Source organism: Taeniopygia guttata, chromosome 5, assembly GCF_048771995.1.
Source record: "Taeniopygia guttata chromosome 5, bTaeGut7.mat, whole genome shotgun sequence".
In the NCBI taxonomy this organism is placed as follows: Eukaryota; Metazoa; Chordata; class Aves; order Passeriformes; family Estrildidae; genus Taeniopygia; species Taeniopygia guttata.
This window is the reverse complement of record NC_133030.1, coordinates 28,414,051-28,441,696: the sequence shown is the minus strand read 5'-3', so window position 1 is coordinate 28,441,696 and position 27,646 is coordinate 28,414,051. Positions and strand designations below refer to the sequence as shown.

Here is a 27,646-nt window from a genome sequence, read left to right as displayed (position 1 = left end):
GTTTCCTCTCCATCTTCTCAAGTGTAAAGTTTGTATATTTATGGTAACATTTTTCTTGCTTGAAAAAAAACAGTGTTATGATTCACTGAATTCTGAATCTAAATAGCTCTATCTCACACTGGAGAACTGGGGACCGCAGCAAGGAGAAACCATCCTTACCATCCACAAACACTCATCTGCTCCCAGAAGAACTGTATTTCACACACTAAGTAACATTCTATCTAGAATCTCCTTGACTCTAGGATCTGTACATGTGGTGACACTCAGAAAAATCACTCTCTGTTTTTCAGGTGTAGCAGGAGCCTCTGTCCTCCAGGTACATCACCTGATGAAGAGAATTCTGCACTGTTCTACAGAGAGAATAGCAGGAAAGCAGCTGAGATATGCACAGGTAGTGCTCAAGTCATGACCGTATGTACAGTGATGTACCCTGAACAGCCTGCTCAGAGGTCACAAAAGAAATGCATTTTACTACGTGAGTGCTACATGAAATGACCCTGTTGCCAAACCTCGCTAAGAGCTGGAAGAGCTGCAGAGTATACACAGGATTTATGAGACTAACCTCTGGAATCCCTTCAGAGCCCAGGAAATTGCATTCCTTTGGGATATGGACTGATGTTCATTGATAGAGCAAAATTATGTTCTTCTGCAGGGAGAAGAAAAACAAAGCAAAAGCACTGGAAAGCCAAATAGCCTTTTGTGGAGAACTGAGAGGAATGAAGAAGGATAAAACAATCTTAAAAACTTCTACTCTCCTCTCAATCCAGCTGAAGGGAGAACCTGCACATGCAAAGTGGAAGCAAATTACTTAAAAAGTCAAAGCTATCTTTCTTAAATGTGTGGTTTGAAAGGTAGAGTGGTATTACCTGCCTCAGGCCATCATCATCCTCTGTGTGGTGTCTGTTATAAGGCTAATAAGGCAGACAGAAATGATAAAAATACCAGAAAGCAAATGGAACAAGCAGCAAATGAAGGAGAGAAAGACAGCTGTGGCCTGAGTATGACTGAACCCTCACTGTGTGGTAACTATTAGGCACCAGCATTCTCTCACGGCTTGTAAGGAGATGAATGGGTTTGGATTTTTCCAAGCAGTTCTTTTGCTAGTGGACAGTGATTTTTAGGCTATATAAAACACACCTTAGTAGCCAGCGACAACTGGGAAAAATAAAGAGAGAAAAGTTATGTTTATATCTGGTCTTCCTCCCTCCTCTTTTGGGCACAGTGTTCCAGATGAATCAAGGGAGACACAGACAAGGCACAGCTTAAGCCACATATCCTAAGGAAGTTGAATACCAAATGACTAACTTTGCTTTATATTATGTGAAAGGTAACTCTTAAAATAAAGGTATCATCTCATGGAAAAGAAACAAGATTTCAAAACCTATTGGTCTAACGTGGAATTAAATTTAAGTCTTTCTCCTGAACCCATCATAAGCACTAATGTACCAATAAACAACAACCTGCTGATCAGAACACAAATCTGGGAAATGGGAGAACCTTCTCAGGCAAAGCCAAGGCATGAGTTTCAGCCTTCTAAACCCCATGGAGAACCACAGCTTTTAGGTTAATGGTTATTTCAAGGTGACTTTTACCACCAGTCCTTAAGAGGATAAAACAGTTACGCAACTAAATGCTAATCTTCTCCCCAGTGGGAGAAAACCTATTTTTTTTAATATCCTTCTTACCTCAGAACTCTCTAGGAATTAGAGAACAAAAAACAGTATTATTTGCAGGTCTGATGAGTGACTGGAAAATCTGAATGGAATCAACAAGAGATAAAATAAATAAAATTTGTTCCTTGGTTTCTACATTGACCTCAAAGTGAGGGAATTGAGAAAATTTCTATAACCTGTCACTGGAGCTTCAGTACTGGAAAGCATTTATTACCTCTTCATAAAACCATGTGTTCTCAATGTCCCAAGAGAGTAAGTCTACTAATAATAACAGAGTGCAAAACTTCTTAGTTCAGAAAGCAAACAAAACAAGAGTTTCAGTGACTTGTTTATAAGTAGATCCTGTGTCCTGTGTTAGGATTCACCCTGTGGCTCAGTGAGGGGCACTGTGCTGAGCCCTGGAATCCTGGAGCAAGAAGGCTGATGTATGCTCACCTCTGGCACTACACAGTGAAACTATCTGGATTGTGGGCCTGAGCCATGGTGCTTTCACTTGCATATGTCTGTCTTCTGCCTGAAGGAGATTTCTGCTGGAGAACCTGCATTCTAAAAAAAAAAAAAAAAAGTCATTACAAAACATTTTTTTACATTACAAAACATTACAAAACAGATTTTTAAAATCATATAATATCTCTACTTGGAAATGACCCATATCTTTTGGTTTTTCTTTGTTTTTCACTCCCTCACCTCCTTTCCAACAGATATTTATATATGCCCACACACTCACATACTTCTCCTGATGAGGGGGAGAAATTTAAGAATTGGTGCTCCTTGAACACACACTTTATCTTTCTTTTCTTTGGATTCATAATTTACATACAATTTATACCCATATTTTGGTTAATTTTTGATTTGTCTAGCTGGGTTACAATTTTGATTTTGGGTACTCTGGAATTGGAATGGCCTGGTTCGTGGTCAGTGGGACAGAAGAAAAACTGTTAAAGATAGAGGAAAAAAAAGAAAGCAGACATTATATCCTCAGGTGAGGGAAGACAGCCATAGAAAGAACAAGATTCCCTAAAAGGCTTGAAAGAGCAGAATTGCCCCTGCACACTGCTGATCTAAATGGAGCCTAGGAGGTCTTAGCTTTACAGGGTATCACACTGCCATGGAAGCAGCTAGTGCTGAGCTGGTTAGTGATTCAATGATATTTCCACCAAAACGTACAGACCACTGACCTTCTTTTCTTCCACTGCAACAGTAGTGACGTTCTTAGGTATCAGAGTAGTTTTCCTGTTTCAAGATGACACGTCTCTGATCTGAAACAACCCAGAGATGGGAGAATGGCTGGAGTCAGAGCACCATGCAGCCAAAAATAATCCGGTTTGAGTTAGTGCTGGGTGTTTGAGAATGTCAGAGTGACACTGTCCAGGGACAGACTTATGGAGATGGCACAGAATTATTGATTCAAAACTACCTTGCTGAATTCATAGCATATTAAAATGATAGCAGGGCATTTGAACTTCCTCTTCTAGATGAAAGCAGAGCTATGCACATGCTCTTTCCCTGTGCAGAACATTTCCTTTGAACCATCTATCCAGCTCATCTCTTATCTGACATCCATATTGCACAATTTTCTCTCTACTGCCAAATACCTTAGTCCTTCAGGGTCAGATACACTGTAAACAGGGGCAGCACACAATAAGCCACCAAGCACTCACTTCACTGGATACAGAAATGAATCCACGATTCACAGTTAGCTGGACTAGTTGTTACAGTCATAACTAAAATCTGAACTAGTTTCTTATTTATCTTGGCACAGTATGGCTCACCCCTGCTTCTCCTGCTAACCCCATACATGTTCCTGCTGTTTCCTTCTTTGATACAACAGAACATTTTAATCTTATTTTTGTTCTGTTTTGTTTTCCACAGGATTACCTCTTAGATCGCTAACCAGAAAAAAGGCATGACCGTCCCTTTCTGCAGCAAGGTACTCTTAAAAGACTTTAAAAAATACAACCACACCTTTTACTGAAGTGATTTTAATGTAAACATAAATTCCAAATCTAAATGCAAAATATCGAAAGTTCAGCAGCTTAAATAATTGAAAAGACCCAATGCCAAATAAATAGAATGTAACTTGTTTACTTATTTTTCTCCAAGTGCTATCCAGAGTCAGGGTACAGACGTTTTTAGGTTTAATGCAAATTTTGCAGAGACAATTTTTTAAGACTCAGCATTTTTAATTTTTGTCCTCAACAATGAAAAATAGCAGGGATATTTTGCAGTAAATGCTGCAAGGAACACTAGTTCATTGGAAAGATTAATTTTCTCCCCAAAATTAAACAAAGCATCTCTTTCTCTGTGCTTAATACTACATTTGGCTCAGATTCCATTTCTGAATAACATGTACATAGCACTAAAAACTGCAGAATAGTTTTTTTTTTCCTGAAATGATAGAATTATAAATTTTTAAGCAAAATACTAATACAGAATTTTTTTTTACTATTTGTATGTTTTCAATAAACACTGGTCTTATCCCAAAGCTTGATAAAAAATAATGATAACAAATACATATGGTAATGTATTAAATAATTGACTAAGCTTTGAATTAAAAAAAAAAAAAACCTAAATCTTAAGACTTTAAAACACACACAGGGAACAGAAGCCAGAAACGGAGAAAAGTGATTCCTAAATTACACCACATAACATATATTCTCATCTTTCACTTTATTCCTGTTCTGTGGCCATGAAACAACCTTGCTTGCAGAAGCCACCTAGAGACACTGCTTCACTTAAAGAAGCTCCTAGGCTTAGAGAAGGATATTTGCATTGCAATCTCTTTGCTCAGCATAATCCTTACTAAAATTCCACTGAAGCCTCAAATACCCACTACTTCGGCAGAGAAAGCCACTTTCTCAAAGATGTTTCACCTCCTCTGCACCTGTGGTTCACTTTTTTTGCTAATAAAGGCCTTTTGACTACTTTAATTCTGCAGTTTCCTTCAAGTTATACTGTATGTGTATCAAAATGCTTCAGGGTCAGTCTTCAATGCAAAGATGGAAAATTTTAAGAATGTATTGGGCAAATCAACACTCTCCATTGTTGCCTGATTCCATGGTAGCCAGAGAAATCATCCTGCCCTAAAAAAGCATTGCAAGACATACTTGTAAACTGATACACAAGACATACTTGTACAAGACAAGCTTGTAAACTTATAGTAAACTTGTTCATAGCAGCTTACATGTCGGGATATTCTCAGTTCTTAAGAAGCTTGTCACAAGCTTTTCTTGTTCTCAAAATAGAACTGTAGTGCAGAGCTAAACAGTGGGTGACTAAGAATAAAGACGAAATCTTTCAGTTCAAGCTTTGCTACTCTATTTTATCTGAAGCACTTTTCAATTAAGCAGATTACAAGAACAGACTTTGCCATCCAATTTCTATTAGATTTATCAGTTGTGCTTGGCAGAGGATCTCTTGCAGCTAAAGGTCTATTATCTTTAATTAAGTTATAACTTTCACATTGTTCTTGAATAATGTTGTCTGTATTCAGCAGGCGTGGAGAGACTATATAAAGCACTCTGATTCAACAGCTGCAATTAGTAGAATATAGTCTTGAAAAAACCTGTGATCTTAGCCCTACTGGTCTAAATCATCTCTTCAGTAGAAGAAACATTAAGCAGACAAAGTCTCCAACAAAATGCTGAAGAACATGCTTAAGAACAAGCAGAAATGTGTTACTGAAATTAAGCCATTTCCAGTTATTTTGTGTTAGTCTCACATCAGTTTTCAGTTTCTATTTCCTGAAGATAAGCTCCAAATTTGAGTTTAATTTTTAAAGTATTCCCAGTACAACTGAGTTGTCTTGAATATTTTCCTGTACATGGCATAGAGCTGCTCAGGTACATCAGATGTCATCCAAGTGATAAATAAATGGCTTTTAAGTGGGTAGCAAAGTTGTCGTTCCAGAGAAACAGAAGAAAGAGGTACTATGTGCTGTTGTCATTGATGTCAGTCAGCTCCCTTCATCTTCTATTTTCAACACTGTTTTCCATGAACCCGACTGTCAAATGTGACAACATAACTGGATGAAAGCATCACTGACCACAGTGCTGATTTACTGATGGAAAGCATTTTTATTTGTAACAGTAGTTTCCTGTAGATAATGTATTTTCTTGGAAGGTCACAATTTTGTCATTCAAAGTATAGGTCTGCCCATCGAAGGCTGGGAAAGCTTGGTTTCCCCTCAGAAGGGATTAAAATAGATTGAGTTATCCCACAGGCTGGAAAACAACATACAGTTTTGTATAAACCTCACTGTGTTCAGTAAAAATAAAATAATTAGTCATACCACAGAGAAACTCACAGCCTAAGGAAAATGTGGATCAGCAGCCCAGGGTTTTTTGAATGCTTCAATAAAACAGAAAAATGAGGGAAAAGAAAATGTCCCTTAATCAGATGGAACCGCTTAAATGTGTTTGACTTTCCTTGTTGCTATATGTTACTCTGCTGCCAGTCCCACCCACTCACTAAACATCTGCAGCAACCACAGTCCATGCAGGACACAGGCATACAAGGGACAAACAGAAATCAAGTAAGAGACAACAGCATAAAACTTGACGGATGACCAGTATGGGTAAGCAGGAGATGTCCCCACTCTAACTACTCACACCTTCAGCTATGTGATACCCATCTAGCAGTCTGAGGAACAGGGGGTTCAGGAAAACCAGAAGTACCTGAAGGGACAGTCTGTGCTGTATGGATTGTATGAGAAAGTCCCCACCCCTCTGAGGCCCAAAGTGCTCATTTTGAGTAACTACTGTACCCTGAAGCAAGAAAATTGAGGGCATGGTTCCTCCCTCAGCAGGATGCAGGCTCCTACAGGGATTTTGTCTCAGCAGGAACTGGAAACCAGGGACTACACTGTTAAAGGCAAGATTTTTATACCTCAGTGCAATGCAGAGACTTCCAGCTCCTGCTTGCTTCTGTTGTCAGGGTGTGAGTCTTGACTGCTCCAGGAGGGAGAATTTGCTCCAGTGATGCCATTTGATATGTAGCTGCTGTTAGCCACTATCCCACAAAAGCACAAGGTAGATTATAGCCCCCCCTTGGCAGGTTTGGACACTGGTAAAAGGTAAGAAAATGCACATTCTTCCCAGAAGGTGAGGTCAGTCCTCTTGAAGAGTGGCCTTTCTTAGCTGTCACTGAGCTCACAGCTGCCTGCAATAGTGGCAGGGCCACTGAGGCAGCCCACCTCACCACTAGGTTCCTGGGAACTCAGCAGCAGTGGCTCACTGCTCCTCCCCCAAAATGGAGACAAATTAACTTTCACCATATAAGAGCAAGTACTTGGCACATCTGTATCACCCCCATGTTGAACACTGCACAAAACTGCAGACTCCATCACTTGTCTTCCCAACATGAGGTGAGGACTTCTGCTCATGACCTCTTCAATCAGTGAAGTAACAGCTTGTGGCTACACCAGGATTGTTCCTGAATGTATTGGCAGGTGCATGGATGGCTGAATCTCAAGCAAACTGTGCACACACAGATACACTGCACATTGCACTCACTGAGTAATGCAGCAAAAACTTTACCCTAATATGGAACTCATATCAGGTCAGCAGGATACACAACCAGGGTAACCTAGGTAAGATTCACTTCTGGGTTTTGAGGTACCAGAAAAAAGAATGTTATCACTGCACTTCAGATTTAGCCAGAAGAGTGCCTCTTCCATTAGCTGAGATCAGAACTACTGCAACATTTTTACTACTAAATGGGAGAAAAGAATATACCAGGAGGAAAGATGAGTGCACTAATATGTTGTTCAACAAAAGTGATGTTTATATCTAGGTTAGTTAAAGGTGCAAGACTAAACCATTCAATGGATAACTCCTCCTGTGAGAGTATTTCCTCTTATGAAAGGAGATGGCTGCAGACTGAGGGCAAAGATAGCTCAGTACAAATGTGATTTAGACAATGGGATGCTGGGTTGTTTTTAGACTACAGCACAGATGGTGCCAATCTACTGTGATGCTGGGATCAGAGGTCAACTGAAATTCAACTAAAATAATGGGAAATTATTTGGGGAATAAAAATAAACAACTATGCACCAGTGGGGTTTAGAGGAAGGCAGTCCAGGAAACTTCTGGTGATTTCCTATCCAGTGAGTGTTGAAATACCATCCCTGGCGAGCATCTATGACATCTTCCACTACAGCTTGCTCTTAGGGATGTCTGAGTCCATCAGATGTTGCCAGAAAAAGGCCTGTATCCTGCGCCATGCATCTTCTTGGGCTTTAGCATGCTCTCTCCACTGCCCTCCCCAATGCACCAACATCCCAAGCACCCTGTGGATTGAAACTTTGCACAGAGGCAAGTATGGTGGCTCCAAGAGGTGCCCTGCTCCAGAATAGGAGTAAAACTCCACTTCCCGGCCATGCTGCTGAAGGCGCTGAACAGCATCCTGGCAATAGAGGTCGCTTTTCCAGTTCATGTCATCCCGTCCAGACAGGAAGAGGAACTTGGCTAAGGACCTCTCCACAGGAATGCGACAATCCCAAGTTGCTGGGTCCATGTGATCATCTAAGACATCTGAAAAATCTACTATTCCAGACTCATCGCAGATCTTCATTCTCCCCAGGTCATATGGGTGGACAGGAATAGTGAAGCCATCCCCCTTCAGAGGAACGAAGGAATTAAAGCTACTTCCAGATATGCTGACAGCTGCCTTGATGCCAGGTAGAAATGCGGCCATTGAAAGGGCAAGATCACCTCCTTTAGACAAGCCCAAAACACCAATGCCAGTATCTTTCACCTGAAACAGAATTATAAAAGCAGTGATATTATCTACTTTTTATTTCCTGAGCTGACATAACCTCTCCAGTCCTGCTTTCTCACTCATCCAACTATGACCACTCATATTTTGCTCCTTCTCTCTCTCTGTTCTGGTTATATTACTTCTTCATCTATCCCTCTGCTGAGCCTCCAAAAGAGTGACTATGAATTCTACAGCTCCTCAACATTTCTTCTCCTGTAACACATTTGCCTCCTGGTGACCTGTATAGACAAAGCATCCTTGCTCCCTCCACATCCCAGCTCAGCCTGCTCCCAGTACGGCATCTTTTACTGTTCCTCTCTCCAAGCCACTTTTTCCTGGGTTTTCTTGCATTGAATTTCTTCATTGCAGTTTCTTCTATACTCTCCTACATCTGACCTGTTATTTTCTGTTTTGTCTTGGAAGACATAATGTTCATTACACCTGAGGGCCTAGTGAAGGCCCTTCACACTGAATTCTAGATGTTTCAGAGGAACAAGACAAACAAGCAAGGCTGAATTCTGCTCTCACACTGCCTACAATCCTGGTGTCCATGTGATAGAAAGTAAATAACTTTGCAAAACAAATACACATTAAGTAGCATTGCATTAAAATTTTAAATGCTACTTGATTTCTCTTGGTCACTTTTGGGTTAAGTATGATGATACATTGCCATAAAGTATCTTTGTCCCACACACTTGTTCAGATACAGCCTCAGCTTCTTAAGATATGTCACAGGTACAGTGCTACAACTGCAAAGAATTCTGTTGTTAGAGTGTTTTATTACTGTCCTGCAAAACTTACTCAGAATCAAAAGCCTGTAATATCTCAGAAACAGTAAAAAAGCCAATGGATTTTTTTCCCTTCTAAAATCTTAAAATATGCAAAACTAGTACAAAATTACTGTTTCCTGCTTAAGCAACTTTATATTTCTAGTCTAGGAACCAATCAGCAAACTGGAAAATAGTTTCAGGAAGAGCACCACAATTTGTCTCTTACCTGCTGTTGTTTCCGCAAAAAGTTCACAGCCTCCTCAAAATAGCTCAGTTCAAGGATCTCTGGCATAGCAGGGATATCTTCAAAGGACATGTAAGCAAGAGCCAGAGTGACAAAGCCCCTGCTAGCCAGGAGACTTGCTCTGTATTCAATAAGACCTCCTCCAGATCCATACAAATCAATAAGTCCAGGGAATGGGCCAGGTCCTGCAATGAAAGGAGGGTGTACACATAACCAAAAGAAAAGTTCCTCTGGGTGTCCTTTTGTGGTGCCTCCTCAGCAAACCCAGGACAGTAGATATTGGAAGAAAATCATCCTCTGGAGCTTTCCATGGTGAGTATCTTTCTCAGGAACACACAAAATTACTGTAAGGACATGAATTTGCACATTTCTCTCTTAGGAACTCATTATAGGAAGCTCACATGTTGGACATCCTTCTGTCATGGTGAATTTCAGCGGCATTGGCCTACAAGTCCTAGGCCATTGAGGACCAATGAAGCAACAGTATTACTGCAGGAGTGGCTCTTCCTCAGGAACTATGCTAGCAGGTATGCCATGGAGGGGATACTTGGGTTATGAAAAATTCACAAATGCCAGAACTGACCTGTGCCAATTCAGGTTTCAGTAAGATTGAGTAACTACTCCTGAGCTCTACAGCTCTCCTGCAGCAAAAGGACCTTCCTTTCCTCATGCTGGTCTGCCCATTCTCATAGCCAGATTTCCCTTACAAGATGTGATGTTACTGCAGCTGAAAGGGGCTGTTTGTTAATTACAGAGAAAGACAGCCATGTTTAAATGCCATTCATGGAACAGAAACACTTCAGGCTTAAAGCAGCTTTGCACAGGATCCATTCTCAGCACTGTCTGTGTACAGAGTTGTAAAATATGGCACCCGTTTAATTAAAGACCTTGCTTTTCCCATTTGTCTCCTATCTCCCATGCAGTCCAGCTGCTCAGTCAGGAAGAGACTTCTTTCTTTGACTTTTCCTGGCTAAAAAGAACACAGAGAGACAGGTCCAGAACCTGCAGGAAGATATGCAGGAGCTGCTGAGGGCATGGTTCTCCAGCCCAGGCTGGCTGCAGCCTGAGTCCAGCGCTCCCACGATGCCTTGTCATTCTTCACTCCATGGTCAGAGCCATCACACATCACAGCTCTGCCAAGGACCAGGGGCCTCTTTGTCCTGTCAGCTAAACAGAAAAGCTAAGAAATAAACACATCGTTTGACAAAGCTCTCACTGCAGGAGAGGTCAAGACACGCAACTAGAACAACCAGGAGACACCTTGTGTTACCACTGCTCCCTCCCTGCACCACCATACCCTTCCTTGGCCCTTGCCCTGCCTGGGCAGCACCTGATCCAGGCACAGGCTGAGGGAAGTGTTTGCTAAGGCTTTGCTCTTTGCTCTGGGTGGCTAAGTGCATTTGGGGACCACGGGGAATAGTGTGTCAGACATACCTAAAAAACCAAAATGGAAGTAAAACTCACCAGGAGGGAGGAAGAGGGTTGCTCTGAGACGACCTTCTCTGACCGAAATCCTCTTCACCCCCTCTCCTAAAAACCATCGTTCATTGGTGCATTTTCCCAGCAAGCGGCTCGTGTCCCCATGGCCCTCATACACTTCCACGTCCACACAGAAAGGGGTCAGGACGTTCCTCTTTGCCAGCCGCTTGTAGGGCGTTTTGGACTGCAGAGCCCAGAGCAGCCCCATCGGCTCCACTCCCAAATAGCTGCCCCCCAGCGCTGGGGAGCGGCTGAGGTCCAGCTCCCCGCTGCTCCCAGCCCTGTAGAGAGCGTGGGATTGGAAAAGCTCCCCGCTCTCGTCTACCAGGCTGGCTCGGAGGGTGACCGCCTGCTGCGGCTGCAGCCCGGCCACACGGATCCGCACGGGCTCATCGAACAGGCACCGGCGGGCGGGCAGGACGGACACCCGCGCCGCCATCCCGGCCCGTCTGCACGGACACCGCCGCACCGACCTGAGACACCAGCCTCGGTCCGCGTCCTTTCTCGGGATTAAACTCTCTGCTCAAAGTCCAGCAGCAATCATCGCCTGCACTTCCTCAGTCGGCCGGTACGGGCTGCTGGGAGACGTAGTTCGGAGCACGCCTCCCTGCAGACTCTGCGGCTCGGGTGGCACGGTGACACCGGCCACTTGCACGGGCACACGCTGTCACTTGTTCTTGGCGAGTGCTTTTACTTCTGATCACAGAGAGAGAACTAAATTAAAAACCCCAAAGCAGCGAAAAGATATCCAAATTGCCGCGCCCCCCTGCGCGGAAATCCCAGATTTGGAAGGCTTGGGAGCCTTTGCCAGGGCACAGTAAACACAGACAAGCTGGAAAGCCTAAGTGGCATGGCATCTTAATCTCGCCACAAAACAAAGCCTGCTCTTGATCCCTCTTGAGCTTTCTGCAATTTTTGGACAAGCACCACAAGTTAAAGTGAAACTTTATGCTATAACTATGTTGCCTTTTAAAACCAAAAGAAGCAAAGTCAAACAATTACTATATTTTTTTTCCTTCCCAATAATTAATTTCCCCCATATTGATAATGTTTCTAAAGAACTATTAGAAGATTTGACAATAAACACCAGCTTTTGGTTTTCACAAACAACAATACTACAGTTTTACAATGTCTGTGTATTTAATAGCCTTCTTGTCCTACCCTGGGGGTCTCAGACATGTGAGTAGTCCTATCCCATCTGTGGAAATACAAATGGGAATTATGGCTGGTTGAACCAGCCCCCTGGTTCAAACAACTTGCCTGACCATGCACTAAGCAGCAAAGGAATGAAACAATGAGCTTACAAGCTGCAGAATCACACCTCAAGCCATGAGACCACAGATGATGTGCAGATTGACTGCAGATCTGGCAGGGCAACTCTAAAGTCATCCCCCAGGACACAAGAGAAAGCAGTTAAGTTTAAATACAACAGTGGAAAAAAAAAAAAAAAAACCAAAAAACCAGCACTAAAAACGTGTAGCTTTTTATTGGAAAATAGCCAACATTGACTTTTGCATGTCCTCTCAGATGTCCTTCAGCCATTGTTTACTTTGGAAAAAAAAGTAAATTAGTACAGAAATAAGTTTAAACTGACTTATTTATTGCAGAAATTGTAGTTTCTCACCATCAAAACACCACAGCTACTGAACTTAAAGAACTACAACAGGACAGACTTTTGCCTTAAGCAGAATGCATACGTTGAACTGTTGCAGCCTGATGCATAGAGCAGATCCTTCCTTGTCCACTTGGGTAGTAATGAAAACAATCTGTAGATCTGAACGAACAGTCAGGGCTTCCGTTTTGGGATTTTCAAAACCTGGATTGTCTCTCTTCACATTTTATTTTGCTCACCATCACTGAGGCAACATGCAAAGGCCTAAAAATCCTATTATCACAGTTCTACTTACAAGCCAAAAAATCTGGCCAATTGGTCTGGACTCTGAAATCAAGAAAAATAGCCATGATGTGTTCAGCTGGCATTGTTGACCACAATTTAACATTTGTACTCCAGTCACAGATGCTGATGATTGCGTCACATCAGGAACAGACATCACAAGGCTCGAGTCTCCCACCTTCGCTATAGCATTTTCACAGCTTTTGTGAGACTATCTAGTAGTTGATAATAGCTGTACTTCATGTCATATTCCATGTCATACCAATAATTCACTGAGGAGACAAGAAAAGGGAAAAAAATTTTAAGGCTAGAATGTAATGATTTACGAATGTGTTCATAGACTGTTTTACACAGCTCAGTTAGTACAGGCTTTTCCTTACTACTGAATAAACTTTGAAATGAGCAAATGTGAGAATACAGCTAAAAATAACAACAGAATTATTTAAAAGTGATGCAAATGTAATTCTGTCTTAACCCAAAACAACTTCAGATTCTGTACTGGAGAGTCATTGGAGCACATGATGGCAAAACAGCTTGGGAACAGTATGATTCTATTTAGAGAAAAAATACCAAACTGCAAAGTTTAATATCTGGATTGGGAACCTCTCTTCCTGTGTAAAGGATGGCAAATTCATCACTACTTCACAGTGGTCATCAATCAGACAGTGCTTTAATTTTGCTTCTCTTGCTAACTTTGGGGTCTCCTAGGAAAATTAAGCCATACAATGTAAATTATACCAGTGCTTCTTGGAGGAAGATATGCCCTAGCTTCAGACATTAACTGGACCAGACCCAGAGAAAATTGATTTCTCGAGTGTATACAGACTGTACTGCAGTTAACAGACTAAAGAACAAATAAACTCAAACTCTTTGGTATTTCTGCTAAACAGAGAAAAAAAGTGGTCAGGGGCTCGCAGCTGGAAACAACTCTACTTTAAAAAAAAAATCTTTAAGGACTGATGCAGTAGCACTGGGAAAAACAAATCATAATTACTGCTTTACTGATAGATTGTCTTATTATCACAAGAACCACAAGAACTGAAAAAAAGGGCTTGCAATACTTGCAATATTATACAAATACTAACATTACACTGCTCAAAATACTTTTTTCTTTAACAGCATTATCAGGATTACTCCAGACAAAGGGCAAGCAAAAATTTCAACAAAAATCTCTTCCTCAAACCTTGTAAAACTTGCACAACAGAACAATAATACCTTGCAACATCCCCACCCCTCCACATGTACCAAATGAGCACTGATGGAAATTCTGGTATTCACTTGGGGAGAGAAGAAAAGAAAAGAGATAGAGAGATGATGATAAATCCTACAAAGAAAGTGATGACAAGACTTTTGGTAAGTGCAAGGGAAACAGTAACACAAACACAACCTTATTAGCAAGGCAAGAGACTCAGTCAGAGCAGATTTCAGCTCATATGAAAACAGAGTATCTTCTATGTTGTGTCAACAAAGCTATGAATTATAAACAAAACAGGCTCAAAGAGGCAGCCCCATAGGACCTGCGAAGACTGTTATTCCCTCCTGCAGAGAGACAGATAACCTTAAAGGAACTTTTGCTCCCACTGGTGCTTTGCTGTGGGATATCTACCTGCACACCCATCACAGTTCAAAATTGTATCTGGAAATACTGTCTATTTTACCTGCAATACAGCCATGTGACTGCTGAACATGATGGAACCAGAGAGAAGGCAGATATAACATCTCACCAGCTTTCACTGTACACTTCAAAGGTTTTGCCTGAGCATACTCTGGATACAGTTCTAGATCTGGTTTCAAGGGGTCCAGAGGGATCCAGGGCACCTAAAGGCAAAAGAGTGTGTATATGGTACTGACCCTGGCAAAAAATTCCAGCAAGCCTCCTGAAAAACAACTGATAATCAAACTCACTAGGTCACAAAACATGTACTTTGCCTAGCAAAATATGTACAGCTACACAGCTTTCCCAGTTCAACTGGGAATAGGTCAAGGATGCAAAGATGTGCCTCCTTCATTGATGCATTTCTAATTAGAGAAAAGACAATAAATATCATCCATGAAACTGCAGTCTCACGGCATACTTTCAAAACACCTCCAGCCCCTTAAGTTGCTTGTTCCTCCCACATTCATACTTAAATACTTTATCTACAGCACTCTTTTTAGAAATTCCTTTCTTCTTCTTAAGCTCTCTGGTGTAATTTTTGCTCCCAGCAGCTGAAACATCACTCCCTTCTGGGAAGTACCTCTTGCCTGCATTAATTCTTTCTCTGCCGAACAGAATTATAAACATCAGCATTCCAACCTTGCTGCATTAATGGAATGTGATTCCATGAGCACCACTCTGGAAACAGAGAACAAGCCCCTGTTCGAGTTCTGTTGTAACATTACCCACACTTTGCAGAGGCAAAAGGCAAGGGATCAAGATTCTACTAAGATTTGTAAAGTGCCTCCAGATCAAAACATTTTAACCAAATAAATATTGCTACCACTAAGAAAATACAACTTATTCATTCAGACAGGTATGTTTTATTGCACTGGGTGATACTACCGTGGACCTGAGTAGAGGGCCAAAAGAAAGTGAATGTAGAGGAGTCTATTTCAGGCATAATGAAATAAATTCCTTTATTATCGATGCATTCAAAAGTTCTTTAGTGGATCTATTCAAGTCTGGTTCAAGGCAACACATGACATCCATCCTTTCAAGCGTGCAGTAAAAGATTTTTCTAGAAGCTGGGTATGCTTTGCAAATAGTAAAATACAAGTGAAATATCTGGGCATTCTCTTCCAGTAATGAAGGATTTCTAAATATCAATCAATATGCTGAGTTTGAGGGCTCAACAATGCCCCAAACTCTCCCTAGTGTATTAACTGCATTCTCTATAAACTTTTTACCTTCTCTGCAGTCTTCTCATCCACAATTTCAAATGAACCATCTTCTGATATGTGGTAGGTGGCTGGCTGATAGAGCTCTGGAACCAGAGAAAGAGTTAAATTACACAATTCAGAGAACCTAACGGCAGTGCATGTCACACTTTCACCAAGAAAGATTAAGACAAAACCACTTTCAATTTACTGTACTCACTATCTTTCCCTTTTTCCATTTCAAATTTTATCCAGTTTCTTAATATACTTTTTTTCAGTCAGTCTGAATAATACTTATTGTCCTCCAAGCCCATTTGTATCCCAGTCCTATTTTGTTCCAGTAACTGTTTTCTTTCCTTTTCAGAAGGCATAAATGCACCCCTAACTTACACATCATTCTATAGCTGGGTGTTTCATCTTGGGTCAGTCTAGCAAAGAAGCACTCACAAGAGTTATTAGTCACTTGTGGCCAGCCTTTCATTTTTAATTTTAATTGACAAGGCTCATCAATTGCTTCAGATACTGCTAGTTGCTTTTCTTTCATTGCTTCAGCACATGTGGTTTTCCAAGCCCTCCCTTGAGACAGTTTCTCGCCATTAATTAACCTAATGCTCAAAAAGACGGAATTCTCCTTTTACTACACACTATGAAATGTAAGCATTATCTGTTTTAGGCTTTAACAGTAACTTTTTTACCAAGTAGGACTCCTATAATACATATATATTTCATACATTCACATACATACAACACCACCTGTCCAAGAAAGGCTGAGATGGGGTTGTTCAGCCTGGAGAAGACAAGATGCTGGAGAAACCTCACTGTGACCTTCCAGTACATAAAAGGGGCTTTTAAGAAAGACAGAGAAGGACTTTTTACCAAGGCCAGGACAAGGGTTAATGGTATCAAACTGAGACAGGGTAGATTTAGATTATACATAAGGAAGAATTTTTTAGGGTCATGAGGCACTGGATCAGGTTGCCCAGAGAAGTTGTGGATGCCCTGTCCCTGGAAGTGTTCAAGGTCGGGCTGGATGGAGCTTTGAATAATTTGGTCTATTGAATGGCAGGGGCATTGACCCAATGATGTTCAAGGTCCTCCCAACTCAGACCATTCTGTGATTCTATGACTTCAAGATTGTAAACAAAATAAAAACAACATAAATAAAATATTGTAGCAGCACACATCTAGCCAAAATTATATTTGCATCATAGAGCACACTTAGTCTGATGGTTTGAAAGCCAAGGAATGGGAAAATTCTTATGAGGCACAAATTTAAGCTGTCCATCTTTCAGAAGACACTGCAACAGTAACTACTGCTATGTATATAGAAAAGACACATAAAGAAACAGAAAACAGGCAGTGTGAAGCAATGCTGCCATAAGAATCTTTCTCTTCATTTCTCAGTTTTCAGAGATTCAGTTAGTAGTTTGAATATTTCATTAAACTACAAGTCACTTTTTAGCTTCCTGGCTTTTTTTTCCTAGAGAAAAGCAGGTAGGCAGAATCCAAACCTGTAAAACATCAAAGATGACATGCTACAACACTGACAACATACTTAAATAATTTAAACATTCTAAAGCTGAAGAGACTGCCACGAGTATCACAGAATCAATTAGGTTGGCAAAGACATCAAGAGATGAGATCTGAGATCACTTAGTCCAAGCTATGACTGAACACCACCTTGTCAACTAAAGCACGGCACTAAGTGCCACATCCAGTCTTTCCTTGATCACCTCCAGGCACAGGCTTTCACCACCCCCATGGGAAGTCCATTTCAATATCTAATCACCTTTTAAGTGAAGAAATTCTTCCCAGTGTCCAATCTAAACCTCCTCGGGCACAACTCGAGACTATTACATCCCCATCTGTCACTGGTTGCCTGGGAAAAGATCCTGACCCCCATGTGGGTACAACCTCCTTTCTGGGGGTTCTAGAGAGTGATAAGTTCCCCCCTGAGTCTCCTTTTCTCCAGGCTAAAAAAACCCAGCTCCCTCAGCTGCTTCTCATAGGAATTACCCTCTGGAACCTTCACCAGCTTTAATACCCTTCTCGACTCACTTCAGTATCTAAATGTCCTACCTGAAACTGAGTGGCCCAGAACTGGACACAGGACTCAAGATGTGAACCAGTGAGTTCATTACTTTACTGGACTGGAAAACCTGGCCTCAGAATAACATTTCTATTACAATCTACCTACAGCATGAAGTAGAAGAGATTTCTGTTCACACTGGAAAGTGTAACACTGCATACACATGAAAATGTTACCACTGCTTCCTTTTTTCCCCAACTTTCAGTGTTTTAGTCTGTCCTCCTTCCAACCTTCAGACACATTGCACAGCAAAATGATGTACCATATGGGATGAAGGGACGGTCACTTGGTGGATGCAGTAGAAAATATTTCTCTCCAGATACCACACAGTACAAGTTCTCATAATGATCTTTATGTACTAGGATTGAGGAAAAAAAAGAGAAATGGGGAGAAAGACACAAAATCATAGTTATTTCCTTCTCTGCAGCAGAAACTACAGTAAACAAAGTATTAGCTTTCCCTATTATTATCAGACTGCTTCTTCCTTTTGCAGCCAGTGGGAAAGTCACAATATCATGGTGTAGCAAAGGCGTTCAATGAAGCAAATTGTCAGTGCCTTGCCTGACACAATGCCAGGTAGATGCACCCAGAGACGGCAGCAGCAGGAGGCTGCAGAAGGGCAGAATAAAAAATGCAAAAAAAGCATGTTAAACCAGAACTGCCTTGTCAGAAAAAACACACTGTTCTCCTGAGCCACTAACTCAAAACAAGCCACCTTAAACTTGTGCTGAAATGACCAGAAGACTTACACTGCCATAGGATACGTACAAGATGTCACAGCAGCTGACTCCCCAACCCAGAAATTCACAGCATCAGGCTTCTTCCCTGTACAGTTAGGGGAAAGAAAAATGATGACAACAACAAACTGCACTTTTTAAAAACCATTTCAGATAATTTTCTGCCAAATTCTGTCCTATAATTTACTTCCTAACTATGATAGATTTCATTGCAAATAGCACTCTGTGAACAACAGCAACCTCCTTCTACACTGCAAACACTAAGCCAAAACATTACTCTAGATCAAAGAAAAGCCACTCAATGTAAAGTATTACATGACAATTTTTCAGTTGTGAGGGTCCCAATACACAACAGAAATACTGTTTTCAGAGTAACACAACCCCAAAACTTGGATTACTCTATTAGGTATTTTACCACTTCTGCTTTCTAAGAGGATGAAATCAATCTGAGCTGTGGCATTCAGAAAGAGAACAAGTATTCACCATGTAGTACCTAGTGCGATTGTTTTAAAGCTCCATGCAAAATATTTATTGAATACGAGAGAAATTGAGGGTTTACCCAGTGCCTCGCTCATCCATGGTATGTCAGGCTGCACATCACAGACAAGTTCGGGGAACTCCTCAGTGAGGTTTGAACACTGCTTCTGCACATAGAATACGTTGGGAGAGGTTACTTTCTTCTCCACAATGTCCAGGAAATCCATGAAAGGCATTTGGCGCTCCTCTGGCATGACAAAACGGTCCTGAAACACTGCATCTGCATAACCATTTGGTGTCACTGCCACACTCACCACCTTGGGACCTACCACCTCCCTGCAAAACAAATCAGAGGTTTATATCCAGGCCTGCAATTAGCTCTTATATTACATAATGGTTATTTTAAAAACATGTTTCAAGGGCAGCAAAAATAAGATGCCTGTCTTTCCACGGATGGATGTCTCTAGATTAGATTTTCTGCAGTCAAGGCAACCCTAGCTTGTTTTTCCTCTCTGAATTCTCTCCTAACAAGACAGTTCACAAGGGAGCTCCCTTTTCTTCCATGCAGACAGATGGTTCTCTTTGGCCACTTCTTTTCACCAATCATGGCAAAGCTTGATATTATTGTGGCCATTCAACTCAGTCAAATCCAAGGGTTCACTTGTTCAAAAGCAACTGAGCAGGGAGAAGGGGTGGACAGAAACTGATAGAAATACACCCCATGAGGCTAACAGTCCTTAGATCCATAAGATATTTAGCTTAAACCCCACAGAATTAGATCTGACCCATAGATACTAGGCCTAACCACAAATCCTCTCTTAAAAGGACATTTTGTTAAAATTTCAGTAATTGTTAAAAGTCTCATCCTTTAGTTTTTTGAAGAAAACAAGGTGTGCTCAGTCACAAACAAGTCAGTCTGTTCTTATAACATTACAGCCCCGCTCCAGCTGTGTGGGTTTCAATAGCCTGGGTCTGTTGGTTGTACACAGCCAAAACACCCACCCTCCTGGCTGCATCAGAACTGGGAGGGAAGTATGTGTGCAAGGAAGACACACCTAACCTTGGGAAGACTTAACACCTTCATACAGCACCAGGAAAGAATCTGGGCTAATCTTACAAATAAAAGCAAAGATTAACCCAGGGGTTTTTGGTGAGGTCACCCGAAACTGAACACCAGTCCTGCTCCACAGCTCGCTCATACCTGAGGTACGCTGAGGTCCATTTCTTCAGAGCCGGCCAGTGGTTGATGGCGTTGCGAATTACACAGGGTTTATTTGGACTCACCCACTCTCGATAAAACTCCAGTGGGGATGGAGGCCTATCAAGATAAGGTACGGACTCCGGCCAGCCCAGCTCTGTCCAGGCAAACAATAAACAGTGTTACTCAGCATCCCGGGACAAGCATCTCCCGCCAGCACCCAGGCTTCCCGCACCTCACCACGCTGACACCAAGCAGCACCCCCCATGGATCCAGAATCTCTCTGCTAACGCCCAGGGAGAGTTAGGGCGGTTTCAAACCCAGACGGAACCTCAGGCCAGTGCCTGAGGATAAAGGGATAAAGGGCCTGTGCTACAAGAAGTGCACCTCCCATACAGAGGTGATACTGTGGAATGATTTTTTGGAAACTGGAATAGTGCTTTGCTACTTTATACACAGGGAAACAAGTATTAAAGGACCGTTTTATCGAGTTTCGCTTTCTTCTTGCGGCGGCCTTCCTGCTTCACCGTGCCGGCAGCACAGTGGGTGCCACTGATCACCCCACGCCGCTGCCGCTCGCCGAGGCGGCAGCGCCGGGCGGGCCGGGCCCTGGGGCCCGCCCCGGCCTCCCCCGCCCCGCTCCGCGCTCCGGCGCTCACCGCGGGCCTCCCGCGGGAAGGCGGCCAGGCAGCCCCGCACGGCCCGCAGCGCCGCGCCCTCCGCCATGCGCCGCCCGGCCTGCAGGCGGTGGCCCGGCCCCGATCCCCGCCCTCCATCCGCCCCGATCCCCGCCCCCCGCCCGCCCCTTCCTGCGGAAAACGAACCGCGGCGCAGCTCCCCAGTGAGTCGCGCAGCTGGGTAACAAATGGTCGTGTTTTTATTGAAACGGTTTAAGACACGAAGTACAAATGGATACAGAGTTAAAAACAGCTCCCGGGAGAGCCTCACAGTGCAAAACAAAACAAAACAAAACAAACAAAAAAACCCCGGAATTTTAAATTCTTTTCCCAAATAATAATTAAAAAAAAGACAAAGTATTATTTTACCTAAAGCCGAAAGTATAAAAACACGCATTTATAAATAAAGCAGGAAGGGTATTTTTGTTGGTGTTTGAAAGGAGTGAAGGGAAAGGGCAGTGCAGGCAGGGGGACAGGGTGAGGAGGGGCTGCCCGGACGCGGGGCAGGAGGGCACCGCGGGCGGACAGGGCTTGTTCCGGACGCGGCTGCCCGCGCGTGTCCCCGTGCGACACCAACACAGCCTCAGCCGCCCCGCGTCTGCCACACGCACGATCTGAAACACGGGACACTCCGGACTTACCCAGAGAAGGAACCACCTGCTCTCTCGGGGGGCTGCTAGAAGACCTGTCTACCATTTCAATGAGGTTTTTGTCATTTAATGTCCTGGATGCTACACATCCAACGGGCTGGGGGGAAGACACTGTATACATGCATTAATTTATCAAGGGTGTTAAATACCTGCATTTCTTTTTTTTTTTTTTTTTCTTATATATAATTATATACATATTCGTTCTTCTTAAAAAATTAAGTTGGTATGTTTCTACTCCCATAAAGAAACGTCCCAATTCCTCTGAGTCATGATGAAGTCTGCAAAACGGGGAGGCTGGGCAGGGGGCTGCTGTAAGACCATGCCCCAGTATTCCCCTGGGAGGTGGCATGGAAAGGAGAAGACAACCTGAGAGAGGAGGTGGAAGAAAGGTGGACTCCCATACACACAGCTCCTGAGTGCTGCTGAGGGATGGGGAGGAGGAAGGCGTTACCTGCTCGCAGCAGGAAATACAACAACTTGCTGCCCTTTCAGGTTGCAGCCTTTCCTACTGTCCCAGTTCAACAGAATCCTTAAACAAACTGAGGGGGATCCACAGGCAAAGCAGTACTGTTTCCAAGATGGAAAAGAAACCTAAAACTTCTCATTTTGACCAGAAATGTTGGGTTGAAGAGAAGAAAATATATGTAAAGAGAATAGGTAGATCCAAAATATTTTTTCAGGTTTTATGTTAAACGGATAACTTATCTTAATACAGGGATCTTGCTGTGCCTATGCTAACACCAACGCAAACCAGTAAGAGGGATCACAAACCATTAAGAGGGATAGACTCAAACTTATTACCTCCTCCAACAAGCCTCCTGACTTCCCAGGCAGTTACCATTCATTATTTCTCTACCTGGCCCAATGGACAGCCTGCAGTGAAACATGTTCACAAGGTGCAATTGCAATGCATTTATGCTCTTTTTGTTCTGTAAACTAGAGGTTTTAGGAATATTTCCTACTGCCAGCAATAGGAAGTTATCAGGGAACAATTATTTAAATCAGTCTTAAATTATAAAGAGCAACACTATCCCCTTACCCTTCTCAGCAACAAACTTGTGGCACCAGCATCTCCTTTACTGGGCTTCTAATCAATTCAAAACATCAAAGCCTTGAACAAGCAGCTCAGGACTTTGCCATTTAAGAAAAAAAAAAATAGTTGCTTAGAGAACAGTTGCAAGAGAAGAAGCAAGAGGCTCAATAGAACATATTTAAAAACAAACTCCTTCCCATTCGCCCTTCAATTACAGATCACCATCTCTAAGTCCTATATCTACTTTCTTGAAGCCTTTTGGTATTGTATCATGCACAGGTATTGGCCAAATGGTGTTCTTCAGACCAAGACCATCCCTACTTCTACTGTTTTCCTGAGTCTCCTACATATACTATTCTAAATTTATTTTAAACTACACAACCATTCTCCAACTGATCTACTTGCCCAAAACTTTTCTTGCCATCATTCTGATCAGATTTTACGTCTGGTTTCCTGTATACATCCATGACCCCAAGTAAAATCCATTCCAGGAAACAAAACCCACACTGATCAGCTTAAAAATCAGATTTGCTTCACAAAACTTATTTCCAAGGAGCTTTGTTTCATATCTCTATGCTAGCTTTGCTGTTTGTTGCCCTTTACCTTCATAGTAATTTCATTCTCACCACTTGGCTCTTCTGTATCATCTCTGACCTTTTTGTCACTACCTCAATGTTTAAATAATAAAATGGTATAAAATTGCACAAGGAAGTTATATAAAGGACCCTCAAACCATTATCAACAGTACCAAAAAATACCTGGGTTCTAGGGGCTGCTATTTTTCCTGAGTGTCTTGTGGCCCTAGTACAGCAAGAAATTCCCTGTATACTAGGACATATGTTCACAGTCTGAAAGTGGAGGAACCGGTCACCGCAAAAGCAAGCTTGACCCACACTATCTCCCATCACAGACCCAAACATGACTGTCAGCACACATTCCACTTGTGGCATCTCCAGCTCACCTTTTCACTGCCAGAAACTTCCTCTCTGGTTTCCAACTTGTCCTCATTTGCAAAACCTGTCTGTGCAAAAGAAGCTGCCCATGGGACTGAGCACACCAGCTTTAAAGTTTCAGTACAAGCCCATGGAAGGAAAGGTTAGCAAGGACACCTGAAACATGATTAGGCAGATTTCAACTACAGGCAGAAGGAGCTGGAAAACTCTCAAAGTGTTTCCCATACTGCCATGTCCTGAAGCACTCAGCAGTGATCAGGCAGCAAACCTGTTAGGAGAGAGACAGAACTGCAGATTATTCAGCCCTAGAGTTACTCAGGAGAAACAGGCTGTCCTCTGCCAGTCTGGCCAGACCAGCAGAAAAAAGGCTGCACTGCAGATCTGCAGTCACAGAAAGAGAAGTCAACAGACCACATTTCCACGTGCCACAGGGTTTCAGAGAAACAACAGCCAGGACAGTAAAATGAAAAAAAAAAGCCTGCTTCCACCCTGTAACCAAGTGATGCAGTCTGGCTGCCTCTGGCTGACTTCCACAGATGCTAGCAGTCTCTCTCCCACCAAATTCCTGTTGCTTGGCGTTAGTTTTATGAACTCGGATTACACTGCGCTTGTCTTAAAATAAATGCAAGACAGACTGGAGATGGAAGAAATAAAACACTTTGTGTAATTTCCCTTGTTGTTGAAAGGAGTGGGAGTAAGGGGGAAGGTGCTGAAGAATTTCATTGGTTTAAAATTTTTTTTAGCTTATATCATTGACCTAAAAAATATCACTGCACAATTTTAAGCCACAAGAGACACAAGTTAGCATGGGTTTAGAGAAGCTCCACAGGGCGAGAAGAATATTGCACATACAAATGCAAGAAGAGAAGATTCTGTTTCTCAGACCAGAAATTCATGAAAAGCAAAGAGGCTAGAGGCAGCAGAAATGGTGATCATCATACCCCAAAATATCTCATTTGAAGTTCTTAGGAAATAATTTTGTGAGGGGATTTGAAACAGGTTTACAAAAGGTAAGAGAATCTCTTGGGATGTAAATATTCTGTTTTCATGTAAAGACAAGGAAAAAACATTTTACTACCATAGTGAAATGAACAAATGACACAGATGAGCCATGGTACTCAAGATCTCTCAAACCCATAGTTACACTGTACGAGATGGAAACCAGCTTTTCCATGTCACTTCTCCAAAAATAAATCATAACAACAAAGCCAATATCCAATTTCTAATCATGAAAGCTGGGTGAAACAAACTTTTGTATTGTATCTAAATCCAATTTTTAAAACATCTGCAGAAAACCCAGTCTGAAGTATTCAAATTCGAGATTAAAAATATCACTGATGAATTCATAAAGCAATCTCCAAAGCATGGCCCAAGGGATACAGAGCCTTTCCCTGGAGGTGAATGCAGATAAAATACAGTGTGAGGACTGTCTTGACACAATAGGAAAGCAACCAGGGTTGTCATAACAACAGCAGGATTACTGCAGGGAACAAAACTAAGGCAGGAAAAGCAAGAACAGCAAGACAAGATCGAAGCAGAGAACAGTTCATTAATTGCACAGACACTCCAGCCTGTCTCCCTGTTGGGGATTTATAATACAGAGATTGTTTCTCGCTGGGATATGGCAAAGGGATTGACAGTTTTTTAAAAGGACAAAGATAACAGCCACAAATGTGGCATAGAACAACAGTCAAGAGAAATAAATTAATAAATAAACCCATTAAAAGTCTGATTCTTGATTCTCATGGAGTCTTGAAGAGTAAGGGATTGGCTTCACATGGACTCCTTTGCTTTTAGCCAGCAGTTTCTTGGATAAACTGGATTTTCTTTGTATTTTTAGGTGTCAAACATCCTGACCTCCTGGCTATGAAGAAATTTCAAGGCAATTTCTCCACACTCCTCTTTCAAGACTTTGTTTAGACACAGGAAGTTGAAGACCATTGGGAAACAAACATTAAAACTGTGGCCAGCACATTGCTAAGAATTGGAACAAGTCAGTTGTTGGAGCCTGAGGAAATCAATTTATAAAGGTATCCCACCAGCCCTAGACCAGCTGATGGTAGCATTGGTCTGAAGCTCTCTCTGTGGTCCTCTTTTTGTGATTACTTCTGTGTGTTCACAAACACCTGAAAGCCACCCTTCTTAGAGTTTTTTGTCCATGCGTCGTTCCACAGCTTGCAGCAATAGCTCTGAGTACTGTTCCAACAAAGCGAGTGTCTGCTCATCTCCCAAACTCTTGGGACTCGGTGGATTGGCACCACATCCCTCATTCAGTGGGCTAGTGTTATCTTGTGGCTTCACCAGTGCCTCCTTGTCTTTTGGATGCTCTTCTGCATCCTTCAGAGAGTCCAATTCTTTCTTCATTGAGGAGAATGTTTCTGTCAGGAGGCCTGCTATTTTATCTTTGTCAGTTGAAGATTCCGTATCATTTAGTACCTGAAAACAAAGAGGAGAAAACAAGCAATGCATTGGGGTTCAGGTAGAGCACCAAGTAAGCAATTTTAGCCCTTCAGGGAAGTAAAACCATAAAGACTTGCAGACCAATCAAGTCCACTTTTCTTCAACATTTGAGACTGCCCATTTAGACATATAGCAGAACATGCATCCAATATACTCCATAGTTGCACAAAATCCAGAGGCATTAGTCCAATAGGACAGAGAAGGGAAGCACATTTTTGGGTAGTGTTCCCCTTATACTGGGCTTAAGGAGGTACTGTGTTTTACTTCCTCCTCCCTGCAGCACAGAGCCACAGTCTCCTGTCCCTCCTGTCTGCCAAATGCAGCTGGTCCCAGGAACAGAGCAAAGTCAGAGAGCTAATGCAAGTGCTGTGGCCAGAGCTGCAGAGGACCATGTGACAGATGTTCACCATCGAAGTCTCATGCTTATTGCAGGAGACCTGTCGGATCAGTGCTAAGAAAAGAAACAAAGAGCTGTTATACTGCTCTGCATGCAACTCTGGTCTGGAGGTGAGGGACAGGCAAACAGCTGCATGTTCTTCTCAAAGCTGGTTTCCCATTGTATACCATGGATTTGCTAATCCATTTCCCAGGCATCAAAGACAAAGAACAGATGGGGTAATAAAACTCAAAGCTCCTGTAATATTTCATATTCCTAGAATACTGTATAATCATTAATTAATTCCCTAATACTCCTTTGAAAAAGAGCATACTGTTATCTTCAGTTTACAGATAGACTAAGCAGACTGAAAACTTAATTGATTTGCTCAGAGTACCATAGCAAACCATTAGAAAATCCAAGAGCTGGAAATCAGGAACTACTGCATCCCTAGTTCAAGTTGAAGGTGCAGTCAAGTGGACAGCCAGGCAGCTTGTGTCACTGAACACACATTCAAGAAAACATTTTCAGGCAGCAAGCACTTACACTCTGATAAGATGCCTGTGGGCTGTAAAGCCCAGCTACTCTACCAGAGCCCGTGTGTGAGGTCACTCAGTCACTCACCCTGCGGTAAAGGTGAAGGGCTCTGCGCATGCTGTCCTGGAGCTCAGACACCACGTGCTCACACTGCTCTATGCTGATGCCAGACTCTGGAGGGAGAAAAACATAAAAGCACAAGTTAAGGCACAGACACTCCACCATCCACAATCTCATAGTTTGGTTAAAAAATAAGTTTTTAAATGCATATATGAAAGACCACGCACACACAACTCGCCATTCAATTTTTAGGGCTGGTTTGAACAAATTATTAAATAGGCACATTCTGTATGAGCTTTCCTTCATACTAACTTAGACATGCTGCTTACTTCAAACAGGCCTATTTTTCCAGCTTTTAGACTCTCCAAAGTCAGCAACGTTTTTCCTCAGATTACACATTTTTGTTACAGTCAAAGATAGTCACAGATTACCCATGTGATTTCCAATTACAATTAAAGCCATGTTTGTATGAGGGCTTCTAGTGGCAAGAGGGCCTGAACCAAGGAGCCTCTAATTTAGCCTCTACCTAGTTAGAAATCTACAAGCTTCCCTTCACACATCCTTCTGCACAGTGCATTAAAAGCACAGAGGATGATGGATTATACTGAATTACTGCAATGTTCTCTAGTGAGGACTGAATTCTAGAGGAGCTGTGACAAGCAGACTCAGAAGCAAAGTCAGAACAGAATTGCATTGCTGAGCAACCCATGACATACACTGCTGA

At 42.3% G+C, this 27,646-nt stretch overlaps 4 protein-coding genes across 11 annotated transcripts in view; all 4 read right to left on the bottom strand.

The window, feature by feature from the left end:
* LOC100229594 (cytosolic phospholipase A2 beta) overlaps positions 1-5,591 on the bottom strand; it is a 49,875-nt gene extending 44,284 nt beyond the window's left edge. The window contains exons 1-2 of one of the 3 annotated variants that reach the window (XM_032748793.3): positions 2,852-5,591; positions 2,109-2,219 (exon numbers count right to left, since the gene is read on the bottom strand). The gene's annotated coding sequence lies outside the window, so the exon portion shown is untranslated. The remainder of the gene's footprint in view (positions 1-2,108; positions 2,220-2,851) is intronic. The other 2 variants (XM_072930012.1, XM_072930013.1) reach the window with 2 other exon arrangements.
* Positions 5,592-5,726: 135 nt separating this feature from the next.
* LOC101233080 (acyl-coenzyme A thioesterase 1-like) lies at positions 5,727-12,374 on the bottom strand. The gene is made up of 3 exons (XM_032748794.3): positions 10,911-12,374; positions 9,429-9,631; positions 5,727-8,429 (listed from the first exon to the last, which is right to left on the bottom strand). The coding sequence occupies exons 1-3, from the start codon at positions 11,362-11,364 to the stop codon at positions 7,827-7,829; spliced, it is 1,260 nt and encodes a 419-aa protein (XP_032604685.3). The 5' UTR covers positions 11,365-12,374; the 3' UTR covers positions 5,727-7,826.
* Positions 12,375-12,392: 18 nt separating this feature from the next.
* Positions 12,393-20,952, bottom strand: JMJD7 (jumonji domain containing 7). The gene is made up of 8 exons (XM_030274347.4): positions 20,836-20,952; positions 20,180-20,333; positions 19,061-19,314; positions 18,533-18,589; positions 18,027-18,122; positions 15,706-15,782; positions 14,478-14,637; positions 12,393-13,091 (listed from the first exon to the last, which is right to left on the bottom strand). Exons 1-8 carry the CDS (start codon positions 20,900-20,902, stop codon positions 13,003-13,005), a joined length of 954 nt encoding a protein of 317 aa, XP_030130207.4. The 5' UTR covers positions 20,903-20,952; the 3' UTR covers positions 12,393-13,002.
* Positions 20,953-21,031: 79 nt separating this feature from the next.
* Positions 21,032-27,646, bottom strand: part of MAPKBP1 (mitogen-activated protein kinase binding protein 1) — a 99,621-nt gene continuing 93,006 nt past the window's right edge. For 3 of the 6 annotated variants that reach the window (XM_030274340.4, XM_030274341.4, XM_072930009.1), the window contains 2 exons: positions 26,950-27,035; positions 21,032-25,925 (listed from right to left, as the gene is read on the bottom strand). In XM_030274340.4, coding sequence (XP_030130200.4) covers positions 25,632-25,925; positions 26,950-27,035 — 380 coding nt within the window. In that variant the 3' untranslated portion in view covers positions 21,032-25,631. The remainder of the gene's footprint in view (positions 25,926-26,949; positions 27,036-27,646) is intronic. The other 3 variants (XM_072930007.1, XM_072930010.1, XM_072930008.1) reach the window with 1 other exon arrangement.